This window comes from Leptodactylus fuscus, chromosome 1 (assembly GCF_031893055.1).
Source record: "Leptodactylus fuscus isolate aLepFus1 chromosome 1, aLepFus1.hap2, whole genome shotgun sequence".
NCBI lineage: Eukaryota > Metazoa > Chordata > Amphibia > Anura > Leptodactylidae > Leptodactylus > Leptodactylus fuscus.
In genome coordinates this window covers 80562970-80582185 of record NC_134265.1, presented here as the reverse complement: position 1 = coordinate 80582185, position 19216 = coordinate 80562970, and the positions used below count along the sequence as shown (strand labels likewise).

Below are 19216 nucleotides of genomic sequence, written 5' to 3'. Positions count from 1 at the left end.
ATACATATATAAATAAGATACTGCAACAAGATGAATCACAATTGAAAAAACAAAGCGTTTTTTTTTTGCTTTATATAGATGCCTAACGCTGCGTTCTCTTTACTGCACACTATCCAGCTGAAAATGTAAAAATCTGAGAAAGGGGTGGTGCTCTTTGATTGACACCGTTACCCCGAAACACGTCATCTTTATTCAATAAACCACTTGCTGATACATGTGTTCACCGAATACTAAAGTGACAGTTAATGTAGGAAACGGTGAAATAGGAATGAGACACATTTCTTAGTCAACAGTATTTCAGGTCTGCAGGTTAAAGCATTTCATATCCCAATATTCTGGTGAATTTTATTGAATGTGCAAGAAAAACTGCAAACAATCACTTCCCATGTTTCTTTAAAGGAGATTTTAATACTATTCTTAGAACCAAACCAGTCCCACTTATTTTCTAGTCCCCAAAGTTACTCTGGTGCTGAAGTGACAAAGTAGAACTTTATACAACATTTTTTTTTTTTTTTTTTTAATCTCTGACTCATTAGAAAAGGCACATGATGTAAATTGTAATGAGGAAAACCTTGTTACTAGTGGCTGTATTTGTGAGATATCCATACTTTTCTGGTCCTCAGCTGTGTCATCTGACCAGCAATAACAGTTTCCAACTGACATGGCGTCTTATGAGAGCCTCAATTTTAATCTTGTGGGAATGACTAGAGAAACTTACCACCTATCTACACATAAGATGCTTTCTCAGTTGGACGGTGTTAGTCACATGACACATCTAAGGACCAGAAGAGAGAGTAATTTGCAATTACAGCCACCAGTAAGATTATCTTCACTAGAATTAACATCATGTACCTCTGGGGTCACAAGATGGAGAGATAGGATGTCACTGTGGCACTGAAAAGTGAGGGAGAGACCATAAACATATGGCGTGGCCATTTTAAAGGCCGAGTACAGGACCCTTCATTATTTTAACCTATTCAAAGCCTCTTATCCGGTTTTACAGAAAAACCCGTTTCCATTAAAGGAACACTCCAGATACACTCCAGGAACACTCCAATCTAGCCAATCCTTTGTACTACATACCTAACATTATCTTACTGCATTACTGAAAATAAGAATGGTGCGGACATCAGGCCTGACTTCTATTAATATAATTTAGAAATCCCCACATCAGGCCTGACTTAAACCCGGTGGCTTCATGCCTCTATGGAATTTACACTCTGGGCTCTTTTTCATTACTTATCAGTGTCAAGGCAAAAACTCTAAATCCTTTTCCTTCACTTTATAAATGTGTCAAGCTTTCAAGCGGCCATCATCACAGCTGCTGAAGTCCATGACAGTGTACGCGGGCGAGTGATGAATTACACTGGATGAAGAACGACAAACATGAGACAATACAGGTGTCCAGCAGGACCAAGAGACGAATAGTTACTGTATGGGTGGTCAGCACAGTTCACACTTCTAAGACTAAGATTTACTTACTTATATGGGACATTATATTACACCAACCCTAACCCTTTCTTGCTCAAGTGTCATATTTTATCATCAACTTTAGTGGGTTCACTATATAGCGATCAGTTAAATGTATATATGTATATGAACAAAATGAGAACATTACATGTATATTGGACAAATTGGGTAACTCCCAACAGAAGAAAAAACTATTAAAACGTAGCTTTTATTAAATACTGAATAAAAACAGGACGTGTCCCTATAATAAGTAAGAAGGTAGAAAGAGGACCTATAGTAATTGATATCCGACTTCTATCAAAAAATATCAATGCAGGTTTTTAGTAGCGAATCCCCCACCCCACAACCCCCATATTCAAGTTCCCTATTACGGTCACTTCCGGGGTGGGTGATACACAAATGTGTCTGGATTTGCTTATCCTGCTGAATACTACAATAAACACTCTCTGATAAACCTAGGGCTGATAATTCCCACCATGTGTACGTGAAGGAGGGTGGCTAAGCTGTACTCGTGTGCTTGTGTGCATAAACTGCAGCCGGCTATCAATATACCCACGGCATTATAGTGAGAGGTCTTGCTGTTTATGGCATGATGTATTAAGATTATGGCAAAAGGGCATGGGTCTGCTTATAGTCTTTGCAGAAAGCCAAGGAGTTAAAACTCCCAACACTTATATTAATGCAAATGGACAAGTCCTTTTGAAGGATACCTGTCAACAAGTCTAAAAAGCCTGATGACATACATCATCTGATAGGTGTTGTCACCCTGAGCATTTTGGTGTCTGTTTGTTCAAAACCGTTCAGCTATTCCAAAGATATAAGTCCTTTTGTTTTTATACTCTACATTAGGATGTATTAGCCAAGTGGGCGGTAATGCTGTGGTTTCTGTCTGCTCTATGCAGTATTGGCTGGTATATCCTAATTTGCATCAACACTAAAATGGTTTCCATCTTTACAATAGCTGAATGATTTGGGTAGACAAAATACCAAAATGTTCAGGGTGACAGCGCCTATAACATGACAGGCTCTCTTTAAGGTCATGTGCAGTCATTGAACCTGACATGTCATGTTCAATATACTGTATCTTCAGTCAACCCACTGCTGACAGTAAAATAACAACATACTGTCAAATAAGCCATATAATGACATCACCATGACAAAACACACATTGAATCTGCTGACAACTTACCTTTTTATGGAGCGCATGGAACTCACTATATCTCTTCTCAACAAAATGCTTTCTTCCGTTTACTAATACTTCTATTCTAAAAACCTAAGAACAAGACAACAATTGCATGTTACTAGATGATTATACAGTATATAAATACATGGCCATTTTGAGCTATAAGTGCTTGTACTACCTACCCACCAAGCCTTGTGTGTTTTCTATAACTTCTGCTATAGAAAAATGAAAATTGTAATGTGGTTGCTTTAGGCAATTCTCCATAGTAAAGCAGTTGTCACCGATGTGATATGTCTATACCCTCTATACCCTGTACTAGTCCTTCCCATTAGTAGTAGTAGTCATAGTAGTAGATTCGGAAATTACTAATGATACAGCTCCCCAATCTATAAACAAATGTTCGCCATAGACAGACATTTGCATCACGACAATGCATGTGCCCACGACATGACAGGTTAATTTCTCTATGACCTCCACAGTCCTCGCCACACTCATCTGGGGCCACTCATATAATTTATAATGTACTAATACAATGTGCAAACATATGTTTTCTGCATGTGACATCTATGACAGAACTTGCTGATACAGGCAACTACAGGAAGGTTACAGGGCGAGGAAAGAGGGATCTCCAGCCTCGCTAATTAGGAGCCGGCAATACGACATGTTGGTGACACTCGGGTCATAGGGTCACAGCGCAGAACAGGTGACAAGCTACACAGATGGGGTCTCCAAAAAAATGGAAAGGGACACAGGAAAATTGGAAGTGCAAGTTCTAACCCTATCTGAAATGACAACTAATATAGCATGCCTCAAACAATACCCTGACAACTGTCAGTGACCTCATCCCCGGGGAGATATCCTAAATTTCCCTATTAAAAGGAAGATGTCCAATGAGCCAGAACAGTTTCTACAATTGCTTCATGCGGCTGCAGCATGGTACTGCCTAGGAAAAACATTTTGTAACATTCACAGTTTAAGGCTAATAAATTGTATAATGCAAAGCAGGTCTGCGGAGTTAGTAGGCCGAACCACTGACTCAGGCTCCACTATTTTCCTGACTCCATAATGGTTGACAGCCATGGTCAGTCAAAAGCAGTAAAAATCTTCAAATCCATTGAAAAGTCAGCATTTGAATTGCTATGAAAGTAAATATGTAACAAACTATACATCTAATTATACAATATTAAAAAGCTTAGAATAATTCAATCATTTTATTTTGTCGGCAATTTTTTTTTCTGACTACATGAAGCAAATCTAGTTCTGACTCCAACTCCCCAGCCCTGATCAAAAAGTTATACAAGTTCCATTTTCTCATTTTCACTTTTTCAAGATCTCTGCTTGCTGTTACTAAATGGCAACTGCCTGCTAAATGCATCAACAAGTACAATGCCTATTATATGGCACATTGGTGTGTTTATTGCAAAAAAAAAAAGAAAAAGAAAGTATCATGCCATTTAAATATTATTTATTAGTTTTTGCAGAGTTTATTAAAATATATATATATAATAATAATAATAATAATAAATATATATATATATATTTATTTTTTTGCTACAAACCTACAATTTTACAGAAATGTAAGGAGGACCTTCTCCATCTCCATCCTTTAATACGGATTTCTCCACTGACTTCAGTGCAGTTGGCATTTTTTCTCTGCCCGCTGATCCTGAGCAATCATTTCTAATAGCTTCAGCATCTAATAGGGTAATAGGGCTCTCTACTGGGAGGTGGGTGGTCCTGGGCTTGTGCATATAGTCTAGGACCACCCACTTGCCAGTACACAGTCTCATTACCAGATTAGGTGTTGAAACTAATATAAAAGTGACTGCTTGCAATTGGTGGAGACTACAAAGAAAATCCAACTGTGCTGGAATGAATGGAGCAAGGCTAAGAATATTTAACTTGTCATCACATTTATTGAGCTGGACACAGAAAGGCTGCTCAATATAAACAACAGGTGGCACTATTCTAATGTTATTCCTGGAATAGATTATCAATATCAGATGTGTGGTCCCAAATCCCACTAATTGGGCACCAGCGGCTGCCCAGAGTAGCTGAACTATACAGTGGACAGAACTGGAAGCAGATTGCTCTGTACACTATGTAGTGACTGAGTCACACTACTGTAGCACAACACTCATTCACTTGAATAGGAACAACTTTCAATGACTGAATTTCAATGGAATTTCACATTTACAGTATATCCTCTGTTATACAGTGTTCTGCGTCATATGATATATTATAATTTGTTATTAATGACCAAATTGTGAATAATCTCTCAGACATAAAAGTTTCCACTTACACTATAGGAGAAGCATTTCCATTCACAAACATACATGGATTTTAAATCTATTAAACCTGAAAAAGTGCAGACTATGTCTGCTCAACAATATGAGGAAATTGGTTTACAAAAAAGTAAGAAGCCAAAGTAAAGAATGAAGAATTACACACCGAAAAACAAAGCCTGTTATGAGGAAATGTCTATGCATATAACAATTCTATCTGCCAGCAAATCATTAAGAATATACGTGTGCACCTTATCTACTGTACAATGGTCAGATAATATGCAATGTATTAGGCTCAGATCACAGCTGGAGCCTCTGTCACAGGATCTGTCAAAAACGACAGACAATATAGTGCAGGATACTGTAATTTGGAGTTTTGTCTGCTCAAATAACGGCTCCGGAACTGCTACCATTTTCGCACAACAGAAATGCTAAAATCTGGGTGAATTCAGGCCAATACAGACAAAATTACTTTTGGAAGGGGGGAAGATTTCGATTCTTTTTGAACAGACGTGAAAAACCAATCAAACATGGAAAGTACACAAAATCCAAAGAATTGTGTGATCAACATGGAGTGACGGAGTGTCTGTCCACTGTTCACTTCATTGAAAGTTGTACGCAGAAGACCCTGTTCTCGTGATTGGTGGGTGGCCCAACAGGACCTCAACAATATGCAATTTATTCCTGTGTATAGGGGAAAAAAGTTAACGATATGGCGCTTCTTCACCCAAGTGTGTGCTGCACTAAAGAGGACCTTTCACCTTCTAGGGCACATACAGTGTAATACACCGCTAGAAAGCCGACAGTGCGCTGAATTCATCAGCTTTCACGTTCTGTGCCCCCCAGGGAAGAGCTATCAGTGCCGGTACCATAGCTCTTCACTGTCAGAAGGGCGTTTCTGACAGTCAGTCAGGAATGCCCCTCCTCACAGTAGTGTCTACTGTGCTGTAATATGAGAGGAGGATTTCCTTACCACCCAGGGATGATGCTAAGCGGTGAGGAACGCCACCCCCACCCTCCCAGTCCTCGTCTATGGACAAGTACTATCAGTAGGGGAAGGAGGTGTTCTTAACCACTCTCACAGTACAGAGCAATAGACGCTACTGTGAGGAAGGGCGTTCCTGATTGACTTTCAGAAACGCCCTTTTGACAGTGAAGAGCTATGGTACCAGCACAGATAGCTCTTCACCAGGGGCACAGAACAGGAAAGCCAATAGTGCGTTAAATTCAGTGCACTGTTGGCTTTCTAGCGGTGTATTACACCACATGTGCTCCTGGAGGTGAAAGGTCCTCTTTAAAGAGAAACTCCAAATATAAATTATAAATGAATAGTACAGGTGAATATAAGAAACACCAGAGAAGGGAAGGGAGGAGAAGGAGGCTGTGGCTGGCTAGTAAATGATTTATTGCCTCACCCTGTACAGTGGCAGAGCATTATCTCACTAGGACAATGAAGCCAAAAGAGCTACCATAGTTACTAAGTGTATCAGCCGTGTGTTTCTTTTCCAGCAGTCTCCTCCTCCACTCTCCATACGCTCCTATGTTAGAAGTAATTCAGCCTGATCATTGGAGATCAAATCACTTTTCTTTAATAAAATATATTACAAAGTTTCTTAAATTAATGTGTACAATTCATTTATGAAAAGTTGTTTTAGAATTGGGGATACTCTCTAAAACATGGGGTCTAACATGTTGCAAAGTGCAGGTGATAGAAGTTCAGAACTTCACCTTATAGGAGTAAAGGCCAGAACAAAAACTGATATTTATTTAACAAATAACAAAAAATACAATAAACAAAACAACAATGATAAAATGCACCGATGGAAAACTAATCCGAGCATGCTCTCTCCTATGTATCTCTGTCAGACAACATCTGGAATCAGCATATTTCTTTCCAGGGCCTCAATTCATTGTGTGTGATAAAAAAGAGAGGATCAGTTCCAAGAGATTTGGCATTGATTTTTCACCCCCAAACAAAGACCATTTCACGTTACATGATCTATCATCATCAGACAATTTGTACCTTGGCTTTGCTTCTGGAACAATGACTCTTAGCTTTTGCAAGTCAACACATTTTCTGTGTGTTCTACCAGCTGTTCCTTCTAGTCACATGTAACCGAGAGGAGAAAGCTAGAAATGCATTCTGGGAGAATCTACAAAAATGGGAATGTTGTGCTCAATAAAAAAGATTTTCATCAACAGATACAATTTGCTATATAAAAAGTATATGCAATTCTCCTGATGTAGAATTGGTGGGGTCCGTGAACCTTGACATACACACAGATTTAGGGGGAGTTCACACTACCGTTGTTAATGTCCATTGCTGTCTTCGGTCATAAGATGACAGTAACGAACATTAAATTGTTGCAGAGAACGAACACAGGCTGATTCTGTGTCCGTTCCCATTGACACTAAGGCAAACAACATGACAGAAGCTATCTTCCTTCATGTTTGTTTACCTTGGTAAGGGAAGATAAAGTTGTGCATGCAGGATTCTGTCCTCGTTCCCTGCAGCAGTTTAATTTCCATTGCTGTCATCCTATGACGGAAGACAGCAACGGACATTAACAACGGTAGTGTGAACAACCCCTTAGTATTTTAGTTATTTCTCTTGCTTATATAACAAAAAGATGTTCTGCAGCACTTGGTCATCACTTACTATCTCAAGTAGGGCTCACAATCTAAATTCTCTATCAAAATGTCTTTGGAGAGACTGAGGAAACCGGAATAGCCAGAGGAAACACGGGAGAACATACATGTGGTTTGCCATGCTTTTATTACTGAGCTTCATGTACAAGACTCCAGATAGCCTGCAATGTTATTACTTTACTCTATGCCATGTCATAACTATGCAGTGGGAAGAAAGAAATGGAATAAGTTAGAGCCCTGACAGATCCTCGTTGCTGACTATATGCATTTTATAGCAAGAAATCCTAAACCCATCTAAAGTAAGCTAGTTAGTTATGTATGTTGGACATTCCCATTTCCAATGTCCTATTATGGCCTATGGATTAAAGAAAAGAATAAAAGCACACCCAACTTTGGAGAAGCACTACAGATAACAGCACCCCTGGTGCATTAGACAGACTTATCCAGTGATGTGAGTAAGGGGTCCTAGTACAAAAAGTCCCTCTCTTCTCCCTGATCAATAGGAAGAAGAAGAAGACATTAAACAAGGGTCGTCCCTTTAATAACTTCTTAATCATTGTGCAGAAGAAAGTTCATTGAAGAACGAAATTCCCATGAAAAGTATTCCTATACACGGAATCATTTACTACAGTTTTTCTGCGCTCATTCTGTATCTCATTAGTAAAATGCATGTTCCTACTAGAAATTAACCAGCGACGAGGAGAGAATTCTCCCTCAATTTACAAAGAATTACAGCCTGACTTCTATCTGCGGCAGCCCTGACACCCATTTACATGAGATCACATCAAGACATCTTTACCTTGATAAAATGCAGATGCCACTGTGTATCAGGACAGCACCGACTCCCTGCACAGACAGTCCAAAACAGTTTTCTTGATCCCTCTCAACCTGAAGTCTTGTCAATATATGGATTGTCTTGCTTTCTAATTCAGTGAAAAATCTAGTTTTCTATTAGTCTCTGCCTTTCTAATTTTCAATACAGCCTTACTAAATGTAATTATTAAGGGCAGATTCAAGAAAGCAATTACTGAGCCACTAGTCTGTATCTCCAAAGGCGTAATACATAGAGAGGAGCGCGAATGTGTCCGCACGAGGGGACAGGAAACTCTGCATGGTGAAATGGGATGTCCACTCCTATACCTTGAACAGACAAGGACTACAGGGGAAAAGAAGAACACATTCATGTACGTAATGCATATATATATATATATATATATATATATATATATATATATATATATATATAATGTACACACGCACATCCTGATCAGCCAAAAGATTAACACCTTGGGGGAAAATTCATCAAGACCAGTGTAATACACAGAGAGGAATGTGAACATGTCCACATAAGAGCACAGACAATTCAGACTGGTAAAATGGGATGTCCGCTTCTATACCCTGAACTACAGCAGATGGATCCATTTATAGACAATGGATATGACCTTGAACTCAGGAACTTTCTATGGTCTGGTCAGAAACCCAGCCATGATTTCCTTATTGTGGACGGGTTACCAGGCAGGGACAGTGTATGCATGAGAAAATAATCTGACCACAGCAAGGAAATCAGACCAAAGAAAGTTCCTGAGAACAAGAGACCGTCACGAAGATGGTTCAGAAAAAAAATCTTTAAAACTGCTAATTTATTGTGGAAAGATTTTTACTTTTAGTTGCCCCTTTAAGATGGGTCCTGCATTCAAGGTCATATCCATATGATCTGATCCAAATGATCAAGACCACAGACAACAACAAAGACAATTAGAAAAAAATCTTTAAATGTATGCAAAAAATTTTAATTATTTACATTTGCAAAAAATATTACATTTTAATTGATTACAATTGAATGTTTGTGGGAATATCCCTTTAATTCACGAATGCACCAATTCTGCGGAAAAAATAAAAGTGAATATAGCATCATCCTCAAACAACCGAGCTCACTTTCGAAAAAGTGGTGAGGTCAGCACAAAAAATACCACTCGTGACCAGAGATAGGGCTACTTCACACGTGAACTGCCCGCGCGGGTTTTGACACAGAGAGAGACGCGGCGAGACGCGTCTCTCTCTTGTCAAAACCCGCCCGCCGCGACCATCGCTGTCGCGGCTTAACCCTCTGCTGTCGGCTCAAATGAATAAGCCGACATAGGAGGGAGCTGCCGGGGGCGGAAGCTGCGCAGCTGAGCCTGTGCGGCTTCCGCCTGAAGAAAGGACATGTCCTTTCTTTTCTCCGCTAGCAGCAGCTCGCCGCTAGCGGAGAACAGAAGCCCGGCAGTCTCCATAGACCACCATTATAAGGGGAGGTTTTGGACGCGAAATCTGCTGTCAAAAACCTCCCCTTATACTCACGTGTGAACTAGCCCATAGAGGAACGGGGAAAGAAGACATGAAGGTTCCCAGGCTTTTCTGGTATACACTTGCATTACTTATATGTAAGTGCCACTACTTTACAAGGCACGGAATTAGTGATCAGACCCCATGGGGTTCAATACTCCAAAGGGTCTAAAAATTACAGTTAGAAAAAAAAAAATACTAATAATTTTTATTATTATTATTTCTATAAAATAAAATGCAAATGACCCCACTTTCTCTAGAAAACATATAAAAGTGATCCAAGCAATAGACATTCCCCAAATTAGAATGAGAACATCTCTACCAGCTATGAACATCTAGAGACTGAGATTTTTGCCCAGTCGTCTTTGCAAAATGGCTCAAGCTCAGTCGGATTGGATGGAGAGTGTCTATGAACAGCAATTTTCATGTCTTGCCACAGATGCTCAATGGGATTTAGGTCTGGACTTTGAATGGGCCATTGTAACTCATGAATATTCTTTGATCCAGACCAGGGGTCCTCAAACTGCGGCCTGTAGGCCACATGCGGCCTGCCAAGCACTTCTGTCTGGCCCCACCGACAACGCCGGCAGGCGTGCATTTATAATGAAGCTCCTGGGGAGCTCAGGCCAGGCCATGGAGCGCACTTCACTTTACCTATTGGAGGGCACCGCTCCCGATGTCTGTGCGACCTGCTCTGCCTCCGGCCCACTGTTTAAAAAGTTTGAGGACCCCTGATCGCGACCATTCCACTGTAGCTCTGGCTCTACGTTTGGGGTCATTGTCTTGTCATTGGAAGGTGAATCTCCGTCCCAGTCTCAAGTCTTTTGGAGCCTCCAACAGGTTTTCTTCCAGGATTGCCCTGTGCTCATTGGGATGTGTTTTTATAGCCTAAGGCTGCCTTCACACGGAGTAACGCCAGGCTTGTAAAAATCTTCATTTACAGCCATACACGCGAGCGCTGTGTAAGGCTCCAGAACACTTCCCATTCACTTCAAATGGAGCGCTCGTAACGCCGGCTTTACAAGCGTTACGAGCGCTCCCATTGAAGTGAATGGGAAGTGTTCGGGAGCCTTCCGCAGCGCTCGCATGTACGGCGGTGAATGAGGATTTTACTGCCATCATTTACGGCCGTCATTACAATGACGGCCGTAAATGACGGCCGTCTTTTCCTATAGAACTCTATGTAAACGTTTTATGACGGCCATAAAAGACACACAAATTACACACAAATGACGCCTGGCGTTACTCTGTGTGAATGCAGCCTAACCCTGCTTTAAACTTCTCCACAATTTTATCTCTGACCTGTCTGGAGAGTTCCGTGGTCTTCATAATGCTGTTTGTTCACTAGTCGCCTTCACAGAACCAGATACGGATAGTAAATTACTCACAGCTGATTACTAATTAAGTGACTTCTGAAGGACTTGATTGCACTGGATTTTATTTAGGGGTATCAGAGTACAGGGGGCTGAATACTTTTGCATCTCACACTTTTCAGATTTTTATTTAATTACATTTTTGAAAACCATGTATCATTTTCTTTCCACTTCACAACTATCTGCTATTTTGTGTTGTTTATCACTTAACCCTTAAGTACTATCATGTTGTCCATCATACACCACTATCATACACCTATCATTATGATAGACACCATGATAGTACTTAAAGGTTAAAAACTCAATAAAATACATTTAAGTATGTGGCTGTAAGGTGACAAAATGTGAAAAAATTCAAGCAGTATCAATACTTTTGCAAGACACTGTATGTACCAGACCATAGAAAGTTCCTACTTTCATAGTCATATTTATGGGCAATCTTCATGAGATTTGTTTTGTGAATATTCATGAGGTATGACCCTCAGTTCATTGCATACTAAATTTGTTCGGATAGAAACAGAAGTGATATTATTATAATCTGCAGTCACATCAGGACTATAAGACGCACCTAGGTTTTAGAGGAGGAAAATAGGGAAAAAAATTTTTGAAGCAAAAAATGGTAAAATATTTAATATATGGGAGTTGTAGTTTTGCAACAGCTGCAAGGCCACAATGACAGGTGACCCTGCAGCTGTACGGGGATGCATAGAGTGTTTTTTTTTGCGGGGCCAGATGTACTTTTTAGTTATACCATTTTGGGGAATATCTATTGCTTAGATCACCTTGTATTGAAAAAAAACCCGGTGGTTTATGATATATGATTTTCTACTTTTATATATATATTCTAGGGACAGGAGGTGATTTAGAACTTTTATTTATTTCATATTTTTATTATATATTTTTAAAGCGCAGCGATGTCTCAGGCCCCGGCACCTGCATCTATCCCTTGCCGACATCCGCCTCTCTATTACAGCGGGTGCCAGGCGCCACATTCGGACTATAAGACGCACCCTTCTTTTCCCCCCAAATTTGGGGGGAAAAAAGTGCGTCTTATAGTCCGAAAAATACGGTAATTGGAGGTCCAAGGGAGGTGATGAAAAATAAACACTTATACTTACCTTGCGTCACCTCTCCTGGACATCTTTGCAGCATCCATCAAGGGGGAAGGGGGGATGGATGGGGGGGGCTCGGGGGGAAGCCGGGGTTGTGTCTGGCGGTGGGGGGGGGAACAGGGTAGTGGATGGCAGGGGGGAGGGGGAGTGAAAGCCGGAGTCTCCGATGGGGGGGAGGGAAAGTCGGGGTCTCCGATGGGGGGAGGCTGGGGTGGTTGGGCCAGGGTCGTGTTTCGGAGGGGAGAAGGCCGGGGTCGCGTTTGGAGGTGAGAAATGGGAGGCCAGGGTGGGCCGGGGTCGGAGCGGGGGCCCAGGGTCACGCGTGGTGGGAAGGGGAGGCAAGGGTCTCGGCGGCCGCAGGGCAATGGAGGCCGGCCGGGGCTGCGCTGCAGGTTTGTCGGGCAGAGCAGGAACCAGGCTGTGGACAAAGTCGCGGGTATTGCTAGTTATTCATATTTTCAAAAATGTTTAAGCTGCAGGGACTGTTTAAATGTGGGGAAAATGAAGGGGCGTGGGGAAAACAGACGTTGCTAGTGAAATGATTTGTAGCAAATTACAGGGTCGCAGCTCTGATGAAACTGGGGATATTATACTCCAGTGGTAACATGTACAAAAAGAGGAATGGATGGATTTTTCAATACACAAATATGCTTCCGAAGTCACAAAGGTATTTTTCAATGTAATTATCGGCTTTACATCAACGTGTATGTACTGTGTGCAAAAAAAGCACTGGTGTATCTTTAAATGGATGATACACAAACAGGGTACAAGAACGTTTTCCACTAGAATAAGCGCCTTTGTATCAGTCTGGGTTGGGGTCTCAATATACTTCTGCTTTATGTGGTGGTGGTGATGAGCGCTGGGCATTTTACTGCAGAGGATAAATGAATTACACCCTGCACTTTAGCTACCTACGGTTCTCAGCACCACTTAGACGTCTGGCTCGCCAAACGCCTGAACGTTTATGTGAATTAGGTCCCACTACTCTAATTCGTTATTAATAAACTTGTTTTTTAGCATTCTTTAGAATCCAGGCAGTTTATTATTATACTTTGAACCTGTGCACAAGGAGTAAGACCTGTCTAACTAGGCAATAAATATGGGACTCTATAGATAAAGGACTAACTTTCTTGTCAATAGACTACAGAGGGTAAGTGGCTCTGACATTTGGTTACATTACTATGCAATTTTTTCTACGTTTGTCAGTGTGAAAAAGTTGAACCAAGTTGAAGTTATTTTTGCACACAGCCTGTGGAAATTCTTTAGATAGAGAGAAGTTTGAGGTGTCATAATGGCTTTGCTATCAGTGACCAGTACACAAATACAAATGAACTCACAGCAATCGGGACAAAGGGGAGATGATAAAACTAGGTGCCCCAGGGTTCACGTTCACCACTGGCTGGTCATACACATTATCAAACTTCAACAGCCACAAAACAAGAACGTGTGAAAATAACTTTAGGTGTCACCTCTCAGGAACACTTGTCAAAAGTTTAAATAACCATCCCAAGGCCCAACTAGTCCATCAACAGCGGCGCTGCCATTAAACCGTGGTTGCCCCAAGTGAAATGGACACCTTCATGGCTTCCTCATCATTGTAAATAACAAAGAACTGAATCTAGGCCATACTAAAACTAAAAAGGATGAAATAAGTATTTGTGTGCAACAGCAATATGAGTTATTGTTTCAGGATATTCAAGATTAGTAAAAGTCTTGGATCGGAGACTACCTCTTACTGAGTAATCCCATAAAGCCTCAGCTGACTGCTCGGATCCCAAGCCTGGCACCACAACAATCAACTGATTTTGCCGGGAAAAAAGCCATAGTCAGTCATTCAGGGAAAAAGTAGTATTAGATGGCAGTCACTGTATAGAATAGTCACCATTACAGAGGAGGAACCCGAGTGGAGAACTTCAACCTTGCCTAAATTTGTGCTAAATTTGTAAGCTTTTTTTTTTTTTCCCCAAGAGATTATGAAAGAATTAAAAAAAAAAAAAGTGGAACACTATAGTCACATCTGTGCCTGGTGGCCGCCCATTGTGCATCTGGCTAACTAAAAAAAAATGGATTTGTCAAAAACGATTACATAGCACATACCATAATTGTCTGTTCTGGCAGATCCATCATTGGGTAACCGGCACAAAAAAAATAGCAAAGTAAAAGAATACACCCAGCATAGAGAATGTTAGGAATGTCATCTTCACTGTACAAGTTGTCCCATTATGACACTTCAAGATTTAGTAGGATTTTCTTTTTCAGTGTGTTTGATCCAATATATACAAATAATAATGTAATAAAACCTTTCTTCCCACTCTATTATAGGTCTTTTTTAAGACATAAGAATGTTCCCTATAGACATATTACACAGTACATGTATACTGCCATTATTTATTACACACAACCATATACACAGAAGTGTGCTAGATAAGGCGAGCTGCCTGTCAGACTGCAATGACAGCCGTGGCATGCTATCAAGGTTCTAGCTTCTGACGTGTATTTACATCACTCAATGACATCTGACAGTAGTGAAAGGCTACACAAAACTGCTTATTGATCAGAACAAAACAATTTGACGAAGTAGATGAGACTGTTTAGGAAGACGGCGGGCGCTATAAGGTGAAGACATTTTGTGCTCCTTCACACTCACGGTAAATGCTACACAACTTCATTAGAACATGCCAAAAGCACTTAACATATCACAAATCCCTCTTGATCAGCAGAACAATGAAGACACATTACTTGCACCAAGAATAATTATCAATGTGATTATATCAAGGAGACTTGGGAACTTGCAAACTAGTTGGTGAGTTGTCGAGAAAAATTTACTACAAGGCTCTGAGATCTTATTCTCACCAACTTGAATAATGTAGAATGAAGACAGTAAATTGGACCTGCTTAGACTTTACTTCCGTTTTTTGAGGCTACCATATTAAATTGGACCTTTCACTATATTCACCAACTCCAACTCTTCATATTCTTTAATAGATTCCACTGATGTTGGCGCAGCTAGAATTTTTCCTCTGGCTCCTACCATTCCTAAATAATCTGTGCTGTTAGCTTAGGTGTCTGATATACTAATTAGGCTATCCACTGTCAAGTGGGTGGTCCTGGGTTGGAGTAGACAGGAACTGCCTACCTGATGCTAGAAGCCTAATCAGCCTGCTGGACTAGCAGTGCCAATTGCTCAGGAATGGTGAGAGAAACATTCCAACTGTGCTGGAATAAGCGGAGCCAGACCTATTAAAGGATCCAAAGAACTGGAGGAGGTGAAATGTTCTCTTTAAACAAAAATAGTAGGGCTGTGGAGTTGTTCGATCGCACCACTATTTTTCAATGTTCAGCTTGGACTTCTTCATAAACTGCTCACGGCAGGAGTGTAACTATAGGGCCCGGGACATGATTTTTTTTTTTTTAATAGGCCGTTACCTGCTGGAGTAGCTCCAGCAGGTAACGGCCCTGTTTAGTTACAGATCCTCACTCCTGCTCACAGCTACTAGCGCTTCCCCTTCTGCGGAGGCAGCTATGATCAGGAGAGGGGGGGGGGGGAATTAGTAAGTGAGGCTGCAGGCCCGCAAACCCAGCTATCATTATACCTGGCGGTCTTTTTAGACCCCCCGAGTGTAATGATCGTAGGACTAGGAGAGGTGAGCAAGTGCAAGCAGAACTTTTCTCTTTGCATTTTTCAGGCAGAAACCCAATAGACCCCATGATAGTTTATAGAGTACACAAGTTTCCGTGGGTAACCGCTTTATAAGCATATTAGGTTTCCGTTTTCAGGTCCCCAGGAGGACCCAAAAGATGGTAACCCCAGCACAAGCGTAAAACTAGAGTCAGTCTCATTTAACCCGGGTTAAACATATAGCATTTAGGTTTCCTAGTCCGTTGTGGCTCATTAATAAAAAAATACTCCTTCCAATAATGTGTTTTCTATGGCACTATCCTTGACGTTCGCACAGCAGTGAAGAAGTCTGTAATACAGGGTGGCCATTATATAACCTCAGGTGTTTGGAGTCGTGTGCAGGCTGACACTGCCGCTGTTGGAGTTGGGGAACGACTATTGTTTCCAGCATTGTCCGTTACCTCGCTGCTGTGACGGAACAGGTGGCAACCCCAGTTGGGCCCAAATCTTCCAAAAAGAACAATCCGATCATGAATGATGAGGTGAACCCACACCAAACGGTCACCTTGGGCGAATGCAGCAGAACCCCCTCGAGCGCACGCGGGTTTTCGGTGGCCCATATGCAACAGTTCTGTGTGTTGACCATTCCATTCAGGTAAAAATGCGCTTTGTCGCTCCACAGGATATACCATGGCCAATTGGTATTCACTTCCACTCTGGCCAGAAACATTAATGCAAATGTCACGCGGGTGTCATTGTCACGAAGAAGCAGTTGGTGATGATTTTTAGTTTTTTTTTCTTCTTCATGCCGTTCGTTTACCCATGCCTTGATTAGCACACATACAAATTTTCAGGCAATTCCCTCCATTGGGTCAGCCTGCACACCACTCCAAACACCTGAGGTTATATTATGGCCACCCTGTATATCTAAGGTTGAGTGAAAGATCTCTCCAGGTGAGAAAAAGTTCATATGCAATGCTCAGCTATAAAGGATTATAGTTCCAACTTTTTATATCAAAATATTCTGCACAACTGTAGCTATTGTAGTTATCTACACTTCTTATCAGATTTACTTGAAACTTGATTTGCCGCATCTAAAGACCACATCACTGGAGACTGAATGAAACTGACAGGGATACACGGACAGGGGAGAAGACTGCTGGGTTGCTGAAAGCATGCCTGTAGCACTATGACTACATCCCTGAAGACTGGTTTTCTACCACTAGCTTTATTTTGGCTATTTCCATAATAGCACTATAGATTTTTTGTAAGAGTCAACTGTAAAGGGTTGCAGAGTTATGCAAGTTGGCCTTACAGGATCCATTTTACTGTTCCCACAAACCAAAGCAATTGAACGCTCCAATTAGATTGTATTAATCGTAACTTGTTTATTAGACAGTGCCATTCACTTCATCTTTAAGATGAAATAAGGGGCATCACGAAGAGGAATGACACTTCATGTTGTCAGATGGTTGGGAGTCTATCCTCTAAACCAGACCTGGGCAATGTGCGGCCCGCGGGCCACATCCGGCCCTCTGACTGCTTCTATCCGGCCCGCATAGCTAATGGAAGGTTTTTGAAGGACCTGTGATGATGTCATCGCAGCCTATCACCAGGATAGGCTATGACTCATTAGTGGGCGGAGCCACACGGGACTGTGTGCTTTCTGCAAGCTGCCGGCAATGGGGGCTGCTGGATAATAAAGAGAGAAGAGACAGCATGTGTGAGCAAGAGGGGGAACTAGGGGCAGATGTAGGGGGGCAGTTAAACTGAATGCACATGTAGGGGGGACATTAAACTAAGGGGCAGATGGAGGGTGGCATTAAACTGGGGCAGCTGGAGGAGGATATTAAACCATGAGGGGTAGCTGGAGGGGGCCATGTCTGCCTCTAGTTGCCACCAGTTTAATGTCCCCCTCCAGTTGCCCCAGTTTAATGTTTCTGCTGGTTTATACTGGGGCACCAGGAGAGAGACTTAATACTGTGGGACATTTGGAGTTAAAAGTTTTAATTTGGGGGGAATAATGTTAGGGTGACTGTAGGAGGATTTTACTTTGCGGGGCACATGGAAAAATGACTGAGAATGAGCGGAGTCAGCGGAGAAGTGGGTGGAGCTAAATTTGGTGCGACGAGCATGGCCCTCTAGAACCGTTACAATTTCTCATGTGGCCCCATGGGAAAATTAATTTCCCACCCCTGCTCTAAACTGTCCAAATGTCTCTTCAACCACTGTGTTTAGTGTTACAACCCAGATTAGAGATTCCCGATCAAGGTCTTTACCCAGAACAATCCGATTAGTGCCCAACTCTAGCAGCTTCAAAACTGCCCTAACATTACATCTGATTAGGTGGCTTATTACATGACCATTGTCCTATACCTACATACACTAAACTAACATTTCTTATCCTAATCTATCCTTCCTCCTCTATATCTCAGATAAAGACACTTCTATCTAGAAATCACTCTGCACTCCAATGCACTTAGTGCCTGTATATTCACACATGTCAGCTAGTGACGGCTCATACTGCTTCAGTTATATGACCTTATTTATTAAAAGTTGGCTGGACCATTGTACCAAATGAGCCATTTCCTCATAGACTGTAAGCTCTTGTGAGCAGGATCCTCACTCCTATTATTTGATATGTTACTTTGTCACATTGTATTGTCTAATATTGTCTGTTCATGTGTCCTCTGATTTGTTAAATGCTGTGGAATATGTTGGTGCTATATAAATAATGTTATTACTGCTAACATCAGACCCTTCTTTCGAGGTGTTTTTTAGGTTGGGATTACATTGGTTAGACATTGAGGCCGTATCATGACTAAATGAATGGCAGTTTGTTGTTCCAGCAGACTTCTGAGAAATAAGCAGTTGTGGGTGAACATGAAGAGTAACAATATTCCTGGCCATTATATGACTTATATTCTGCATTATTTAGCAGTTTTCCCCTCAGTAATTTGAGGGTCTCCCTGAGCTGGTGGGTATGGACTAGCTGTCATATCTTACTCAGAAACATCCCATTGGGACATTTACACATACACCACTTAACTTGTAGATTATATATATTATATATATTTGTTATGGGAAAACACTTTCAGGAGTGTTTTTGCAGAACTGAAAACAGATCTGTTACGATAACATGCTGTGCTCTTTAAGGGCAACATAGTATGAAGATGAAAGCCCAAATGGGAGAAAAATTA

General features: G+C 41.3%; 1 protein-coding gene across 1 annotated transcript in view; it reads right to left on the bottom strand.

Moving 5' to 3' along the window:
• Nucleotides 1-19216, bottom strand: part of SNX24 (sorting nexin 24) — a 91554-nt gene that overhangs the window by 39706 nt on the left and 32632 nt on the right. Inside the window, exon 2 of the mRNA XM_075272526.1 lies at nt 2660-2743. Within this exon, the coding sequence (XP_075128627.1) occupies nt 2660-2743 (84 nt within the window). The remainder of the gene's footprint in view (nt 1-2659; nt 2744-19216) is intronic.